General features: G+C 43.8%; 2 protein-coding genes across 2 annotated transcripts in view; one reads left to right on the top strand and one right to left on the bottom strand.

Annotated features, from left to right (window-relative positions):
- The window catches only part of LOC117701308 (ubiquitin-like modifier-activating enzyme 1 Y), a 26,055-nt gene extending 21,282 nt beyond the window's left edge, over positions 1-4,773 (bottom strand). Inside the window, exon 1 of the mRNA XM_076706227.1 lies at positions 4,737-4,773. Within this exon, the coding sequence (XP_076562342.1) occupies positions 4,737-4,773 (37 nt within the window). The remainder of the gene's footprint in view (positions 1-4,736) is intronic.
- Positions 4,774-8,402: 3,629 nt separating this feature from the next.
- On the top strand, positions 8,403-8,975 carry LOC117701320 (sex-determining region Y protein-like). Its single transcript, XM_034493098.2, is given in 2 exon segments — positions 8,403-8,798; positions 8,800-8,975. Coding segments are annotated over 2 exon segments (552 nt in total). The 3' UTR covers positions 8,956-8,975.
- Positions 8,976-8,988: the final 13 nt, after the last annotated feature.

Genomic DNA, 8,988 nt, shown 5'->3' with positions numbered 1-8,988 from the left:
GATGTTTGCTCACCATATTCATGCTTCTGCCCATGGAGAACCGAGGGTATCACATCTTCTGAAATAGGAGCTACAGACTGTTCTGAGTCACCACACCAATTCAGGACTGAACCTGGTCCTCAGCAGAAGCAGGCCAGTGCTCTTAACCACTGAGCCATCTTTCCATTCCCTTAAAGCATTTTTGGTATGAAGTAAGTAGTGATGTTCTCATGTGCTAGGAATGTAAACTCTTCAGAAATCACCTACAGAGTCCTGAACATTGATCAGAGGATGAAGTATATTAGCTAGCCTGAGTTGATCCCAAGGATACTCTGTATGGAAGGAGAAAATGACTTGGGAAATTTTGTTCTGGGTACTGCAAGTACACATACAGACACATTAATTATTATTAATTAATTAATTCTGGCAGAACTTTCTAAATGATAGTTCATAAAAGTACCATTCAAAATGTTAGGATGGGGTTCAATAGTAAAACTCTTGCCTGGCTCCTGCAGTGCTGTAGGTTTTTAACCCCTAGCATTGAAGAAAACCAAAGAATAAAGATGGTGTCTTTGCTTTTAAAGAAGCTAAAGATGCAGTATGTTTTGCAAACAGAGTCTATGAGCAGGTGTGCTTATGCATTAACAACCATGTAAATGTTACATATGGAAGTCTGAGGTATTCTTGAACTTCACTGTGTTGTCTTTACTTGAGAGTGTGCCTAGGTTGTCAGTTGCATAAAGCACTTTATGAATTTTACAGGCAAATGGATAGAACTAGAAAATATCCTGAGTGAGGTAACTCAGACCCAGAAGGACATGGAGGGTATGTACTCGCTGATTACTGAATATACACAAAAGTACAGAATACCTAGGACACAACCCAGAGACTATAAGAAGTATAACAAGTAGAAAGGCCCATAGAAGGGGTAAAGAAATCATAGGAGGCAGAAGGAGAGAGGAACCTGGGTAGGAGAGGGGAGTGGGAGAGAAAAAAAGGGAACAGCATCAGGGGTTGGGGGCTACAGGAGAAAAGCTCAGAGGGCTAAGAGAATAGAAATAAGCAAGACAGAGGGTGGGAGGTGGAGACCCTCTAGGAAGTACCAGAGACCTGGAAAGTGAGACACTAAGGACTCAATGAGGATGCCAAAATGCCTAACACTAGGGAAAGGGAACTCAAAGAGTCTACCTTCAGTAGATAGACAGGGTTACTAACCCACAGTCAAAATTTCTGACCCAGAACTGTTCCTGTCTGAAAGAACTGCAGGGACAAAATGAAGACGAGACTGAGGGAAAGGCAGTCCAATGACTGAACTAATGTTGGATCCATGCCATGGGAGGCCCCAAGGCCTAACACTATTACTGATGGTATGGTGTGCTTACAGACAGGACTCTAAGCATAGCTATCCTCCAAGAGGACCAACAAACATCTGACTGAGACAGAAGCAGATACTTACACCCAACCATTGGACTGAAGTTGGGGACCCCTGTAGTTAAATTAGGAGAAGGATTGAAGAAGCTGAAGGGGAGAACAACTCCATAGGAAACCAGCAGTCATAACTTACCCAGACCCCAGGGAGCTCTCAGAGACTGAGCTACCAACCAGGAGCATACACAGGCCAGTCTGAGGCTCCTGGCAAACATATAGCAGAGGACTGCCTGGTTAGGTCTCAGTGGGAGAAGATACCCTTAATCCTCAAGAAACTTGAGGCCTCAGGAAAGGGGGAGGCCTAGTGCATGAGGAGTACCCTCTTGGAGGCAAGGGGGAGGAGGAATAGGATGAGGGAACTGAGAATGGGGGTGGGGCAATGACAAGAATGTAAATGAAATAATAAAAATTGAAAAATTATGTTTATTTACAACACTATTTTACCTTCATTCTTTGGTTTTATTTATCAACCTGAGGAGTAAATGTTGTTGATATGCTTTATACTAGATACATTTCAAGATATTTTCAACTGTTTTGGGGTTTTTTACTTTGTTTGCTTCTTTATAAGACAGAGTTTCCCAAGCCAGGCAGTGGTGGTGCACGCCTTTAATCCCAGCACTTGGGAGGCAGGGGCAGGTGAATTTCTGAGTTCGAGGCCAGCCTGGTCTACAGAGTGAGTTCCAGGACAGCCAGGGCTACACAGAGAAACCTTGTCTCGAAAAAACAAAAAAACAAAACAAACAAAAAAAAAAAAAAAAAAAAAACCCTATGCAGCCTAGGTTGGTCTTCACTTGTGATAATCCTAACCTGTAGTCACCAGTATACTGTGTCTGGCAGACTACAATTATTTTCATATGTAAACAAGATTTGGCTAGAATTCCTGCTTAATCAAACCCACAAAACTAAGCTGACTCCTATGACATTATGCTCAAGTAATAGACATAGCAGCAGAAACAAAATCTGTGCTAGTAGTGATTTTTATCATGTCAGAATTGCTACATGCATAATAATGTGTGCCCAGCTATTTTAATTCCTATTTCATTTTAATTTTTGTATCTAGAACCTGAGTCTTTATCTAAAAAGTAAAGACAAAAAAGATGAATTAATAAAACATGACAAATTTCACTTGGGATGAAAACAGTCTCTAAAGGAACAGAATGGGTAAGACATAGATAAGACTTTCAAATTTATATAACATTTATTTGCAAATCTGTTTCTCTGATGGGTGATCCTGGTCTTTGTAAGCAATAAAATGGTATTGGCCTATTAACTTCGGCAGGAAATAGGGAGATGGAAGTTCTGGTACAGAGAGAAGAACTCTGAGTCAGGCCTGGGAGGATTTACCCCAAACTCTAAGGAAACTGAAAAGAGGTCAGAAGCCATAAAGTAGTCAGGGGACTGGCCCAAGATTATAGTCCAGGCATTTATTCATATATTATTAAGTCTCAGAATCACTATTTCAGGAACTTAGACACAGGTGGAGAGCATGGTATGATATTGCAAAGCTCTGCACTTGTTTTCAAATTATAATTTGAACCTTTAAAAACAGTCAAAAACAACAACAACAACAACAGGAGAGGGGAAGCATTCTGCCTTACTGTTTTGATTGGGTGTTAAACTGAGTACACAGTGATCCGAGTCACTCATTGATAGTATTTTCTTGGACCTCTTATTATAAAATGGTTAAATGTGTTTGTGAGCTATGTGGTCTTATGGATGTGACTGTAAAACATCGCCAGGTACTATAAAGCAAAGGAATTTTTTTTAGAAATATGAAAACTAGTCTTCTAGGAAAAACCAAAAGAGATTAGGGATCCTTGTATTAATGTTTCTGTTTTGTTAGTAACAGGAAATATGTAAGGCTGACTATTTACTAAATATTTTTGTTTTGCTTGCAGTTTTGAACAGGAAAGTCCAAACAGCATGGGTATGACTCATGCAAGGTGTGTAGCTGTATTAACCTCATGGACATCATGTCACACTGGTAGAAATTCACACAAGAAGGATTACAATGGGATAGATGAGGCAAAGGACCACTCAGTAAGCTGTGGAAATCTTACCTCTTAAATATCCACTACCACACTGCTATTAGCATCTAGATCTTTGGGAGAACATTCACCCTATTGTATTCAGCATACCAGTTAGAAGCATCTTCTTAATTGCTTTCTGTTTTGTGGGCCAGGCAATCAAAGTAAAAGTCATTTGAACTTGCTGAATGCCAGCTAGCTTGTATGTATAGACATTCATGACTGGCCAGATGGAAAATTGACAGATGATTTGGTAGGTCCTAGATGCAAACTGAGAGAGGCACTATAGTAGGCCTTGAACATGGACAGATGACTGTTGGAGTAACTCACAGGAGGCACCAATCAGGAATGGGTTTTCCCTGACCCAGAGTCATGCAAATTCTGTTCACCACACCAAAACCCTCTATACCTCTAGAGGCCAACTTGGTAGGCCATTCACCATGTCTTTGCCCAATGGCACTCCCTGAACTTGCACTGCCTGTGATAAAACTGGCTCCTACATGTCCCCTGAAAACACTGCACATCTTCTGGACAATGTGGTCAAGTCCAGATCTGTAAGAGCTTTGCATACTCTCCATAAGCAAGGCAGCTCACCCAGGATCACATGTGCTTTCTTTCCATCCTTCTTCTGAGAGAAATACTGCAGGATACTGAGCCAGAGGTCTTCTGCAACGACGTGGAAGGAGGCATGCAAGTGTCTCACTTGCTTCTAGGGTCAGCATTCCTCACCAGCCTCAAGACCTTTAGAACACATGACATTTCTTTTGGCAATAAGATGACCAGAGCACTCCACTTCAACTTGCCTATTATCTCCTAGGAAATTGTGGACAAACAACCAGTCCAGGAAAGTCAGCCTCCAGGGTTCCTGCTGGTAGAAGGGGGCAACAAGGCCAAGGGCTGCAAACCAGTGGATGTTGCTGGACCTAGTCTGTGCATATCCAGGGGAATTGTAAGATACAAGGGTGCCCTGCCAGGAAAAACCCCTTGAGAGCCAGGTGCTTTTATGTACTGCAATGCTTTTAGGAATATTCATGTAAGTTTCCAGGCTGTCCACAAGTGCCAAGCTAGCAGCAGGAGGGGACAAGTATTCTGGCCATTTGGTTACTATGGTCATGGGCAGGAATTAGGCAAGAGGACCTGCAACAGGCCCAGGAAACCATTCAATCCTATGAGGCTGCTAAGGGTATATATTATCAGGGGCTGACCAGGAGGGTAGATTAAGATGGGTTCCATATATATTTCCCATTGGCTGTTCATGGAATTCCTTGCGAGCCTAGATCTTTTCCCTTGGCCTGGCCTTACCCGTTGCATCTTTCAGAATGTCAATGCAGAAGAGCATGTTTGAGATGGATGTGTATCCCAGAGGGTTCTTTGCTGGGTGTGTTTTGTTCCACCAACCTGTGTTTGTCCACTTTGTTCTGAAGGTCCTTGAAAGAGTTCTTTGTCCACTTTGTTCTGAAGGTCCTTGAAAGAGTTCTTTGTCCTTGAGTCAGGTTGTATGTCTGATCTCCCAGTGACCCTGAGGATCAAGCAGGTCAACATGTGACCTTCAGAGTAGGGACATTCTATCTACTCAGGCTTCAAGCTAGAGGGTAGGTGACCATAGGACCTCTCAGTGCCCTTGTCCTGTGTGGTGGGTTTGACGCTGGCAATAGAATAACTACATTTGATTTGGTAAACTGGTGGGATACAGACAGGGCCACTCTCTTAACCCTGACAAAGAGACACATTATTGGAAAGTATTAGAGAAGGCTGGAGGACCAAAAGCTTCCTAGGACCTGGTTCTCTTAAGCCAGTATCATATTCTGTTGGGGTGGTCCTGGGAGGAGAATGCTAAAGGCAAAGCTATCCATGGAATGAATAGACAGCAGGCAAAGAGAAGTCATGGCCACAGTGCACCCTATACACATTACCTTAGGTCTCTGGTAGGAAAGTTAGAAGGGAGTCTCAGGTAGGGAGGTCCTCTGATACCCTCAGTGGGGGGAAAGAGGACTCTGGGTGCTATGATCTGGAGGACTGGCAGTGTGTGGCTGGAAAAAAGAGACAGGACTGGGACTGACATGGCATTCAGTGACTCTACTCCCTCAGCAACTAGTAGCCATGAGGTGTTACCCAAGTGATGGAAGTAGGAGTGGAGCAGGACTGAACTTGAGGGCACAAACTGGCAAGATGCCAAAACATGCCTTTGCCAAGGGATGGAGTGGCAAAAGCCAAGGGCATTGGCTTGGCAGAATGGACAGTGCCCTTTCTTGAGCTGAGTGAGGAAGCCAGAGAGAGAAAGGCATTTCCTCTTCCTAAAAGGCTACCTGCACTCTCTAAGGAAGACACCACACAGAGCATCAGTGCCTTCATTGGGGGGGGGGGGTGTTGGGGGGGGTGGGGAATCTGGCAATAACAGGCTACCAGGCAAGGCACTTGGGGTACTTTGACTCCTGCTTCAGAGTCCTGGAGGACCCACCAATTGCTCCTGCCTCAGGTGGGAAGTCCCAGAATGTTGGTCTTGACAGAATTCCCTGTGCAACCCTCATAGCCAAGGCCCTAGTGTAGTTCTCAATGTTGGAACACGTCCTCACTAGCCACACTGACTTGGGCACAGGATTCAAGTGTAAGGTTTGGGTTTCTGAGAGTGAACCAGAGTCCATCCCACAGGGTGTGGAAAGCTGCAGATTCTCTGTCAGCACAGTTATGGAACACTCCAAAATCCATCCCATCAGTGCCTTCAAAACCCACCTTTTCACACAAGTATCACTTTTTTTCCTTTTATTGTGTCCAAAAGACAGGAAAACTGCCAGCCATCACTTGGGTGACTGTCACCCCTCCTTTTTTTTTTAACGTCGTATTGACAGAGCAGATTTCAGAGTAGAGATTGATGGGCCCTGTCTGAGCATCATGGGGGCTGCTTTAGGTCTTCCCTCACTGATTCTCAACAAGGCGTGGCGCACTCCTTCCTACTCTCCTTCTTCAAGGCTGGACAAAGACCAAGCAGGCATGCATATGCACAGAATATAAAATGCAAACACACAGTCGAGGGAGGATGGCTGGGCTTTGCTCACAATGCTTCCCTTACCCTTACTTGAGTTGAACTGGCACTCAGATCTCCCTGCCTGAAATGGCCTTGCCTTGGCACTTGCTAAACTCCTGATAGTTTTCCTGCTCCTCCGTATGGACCCAAAGCCTAGAAACCTCTCTGTGTCTTCTTAGGCAAAGCATACCTACACCTCAGGGAACTTTCCAGAGAATGTGGTAGGTTTTTGCAGCAAACTGGGAGAGGCATAGGCTTGGCTGTGGACTTTGAGGATACCCCATTTTAGTACCTCACAGGAGAGACCCCTTGAAAATGGCTTTTTGCTGACCTGGAGATCTGCATTTTCTGCTCACACACTACTCAATTTACCTACATTGGCTTCTCTGGTAGGCCATCTACCATTTGACCTGGAGATCTGCATTTTCTGCCCACACACCACTCTATTAAGCTACATTGGCTTCTCTGGTACGCCATCTACCATTCATTGAGCTAAGAGATTATTTGCCCACTGACACTCAGTGAAGTTTCTCTGCCAGTGCTAAGATTCCCACCTACAACCTCCTGCACATACTACACATCTTCTAGACAGTATGGTCAAGTCCAGAGCTGTTGTCAGCAGCCCTGCCCACTGTCATATACAAGGCAGCTCATCCACGGTCACACGGGTTCTCCCTCTGGCCCTCTTCTATCTGAGAGAAATATTCAGGAGACCCAGCCTGAGTTCTGCAATGACCTGTGGAGAGATGAGGCAAGTGTCTCTCTAGCTTCTGGGGTCAGTGTTCCTCTGCAGCCTATAAGGACTCAGGACACATTTTTTTTTTTTTAGAGTAGTGAGTCCAGTAGTGTGCGTTCCTTGTCTTTGTCTGAGTGTCTATGTTTGACTACTTTTGGTGTGTGGGGGGGGGGAGTTTGTGGGGGGGAGCATGAGTGTGTATGTGTGTGTGTCATTGTATATATCTGTAAATAATTGAGTACAGACCCACATTAACAAAGTGCCAGCAACAACTGTAGGTTGTATAAAAACAGTACTAATAAAAAGTAACTTTAATATTACTATGTTCAAAATTTGTATAAATGACTTTTATAATGCATTGATATGACAAATAGAGGAAGAAAAATTTCTTGAAATCTTTGTTGATGTTTATTTTATTATGTAGCTTCAAACTCCAAAGCTCAGCCTGTGCATTACTAGTGGATTTTGCTCTTTCATGGTGGAGATAATTATAATGGGCTATTGAGCCAGGACAGGTTATTTCTTTGTTTTTCCATGCTTAGTGGACTAGGATACAAATGGTAGGTTTCATGCTTATCTTTAACCCTCTCCACTACTTTTGCATGGTTGTTTGTTTCTCATGTTAGTCTATTCTAAATATCACATACGCTTCAGGGCGAAAAGAACTCATTAGTATGCTCTTGTTGTATGTTAATACTGGTTGTGAAGGAATAATCAAAGAGTAAGAGATATGTTTTTAAGGAGTGCAAAAATGCAGTCTCTAACATTCACAAACTAGACAGGTTTTGGTTGACAATATGTAGGTTTGTGGGGTGGTTTCAAAGTAGATTAGTTGGGCTGGACTAGGGAGGTCCTGAGGGAGGAGGAATACATATTTTCTTACATACTTTAAATATTAAAATCTTTTTTACAAACACATTTTGAATAGCAGCATTTAGCTCTTACACTATAAGTTTTGACTCCTCTGACTCTCTCTGTCTCTCTCTGTTTCTGTCTTTCTGTCTCTCTCATCTCATCTCATCTCATCTCATCTCATCTCATCTCATCTCATCTCATCTCATGTCTTCTTGTTTATAGTTGTAGTCATAATTCTTCCACTACGTTCAACATTTCAGATCTTGCTTTTCAGTGTTCAACCCTACAGTCACAGGATATCTTAAGTTCTGGAGAAGAGACAAACTTTGGAGCTGGTGACAATTGTCTAGAGAGCATGGAGGGCCATATCAAGCGCCCCATGAATGCATTTATGGTGTGGTCCCGTGGTGAGAGGCGCAAGTTGGCCCAGAAGAATCCCAGCATGCAAAATACAGAGATCAGCAAGCAGCTGGGATACAGGTGGAAAAGCCTTACAGAAGCAGAAAAAAGGCCTTTTTTCCAGGAGGCACAGAGACTGAAGACCCTACACAGAGAGAAATACCCAAACTATAAATATCAGCCTCATCGTAGGGCTAAAGTGCCACAGAGGAGTGGTACTTTGCAGCCTGCTGCTGCCTCAACAAAACTGTACAGTCTGCTACAGTGGGACATAAACCCCCACACCATCACATACAGACAAGAATGGGCTAGAGCTGCACACCTGTCCTCCAAGGACCAGCAAAGCAAAGGACCATGTACAGCCTATGAGCATCCCCACGGGGCACCCACTGCAGCAGCAGCAGCAACAGCAGCAACAGCAGCAGCAATACCAGCAGCAACACCAGTTCCACCAGCAGCAGCTAACCTACTTACTGACAGCTGACATCACTGGTGAGCATACACCATAGCAGGAGCATCTCAGCAAAGCCCTGTGGTAGGTG

This window comes from Arvicanthis niloticus (assembly GCF_011762505.2).
Source record: "Arvicanthis niloticus isolate mArvNil1 chromosome Y unlocalized genomic scaffold, mArvNil1.pat.X SUPER_Y_unloc_4, whole genome shotgun sequence".
NCBI lineage: Eukaryota > Metazoa > Chordata > Mammalia > Rodentia > Muridae > Arvicanthis > Arvicanthis niloticus.
Note: the sequence above shows the minus strand (reverse complement) of the source record. Positions and strands in the feature narration are given on the sequence as shown.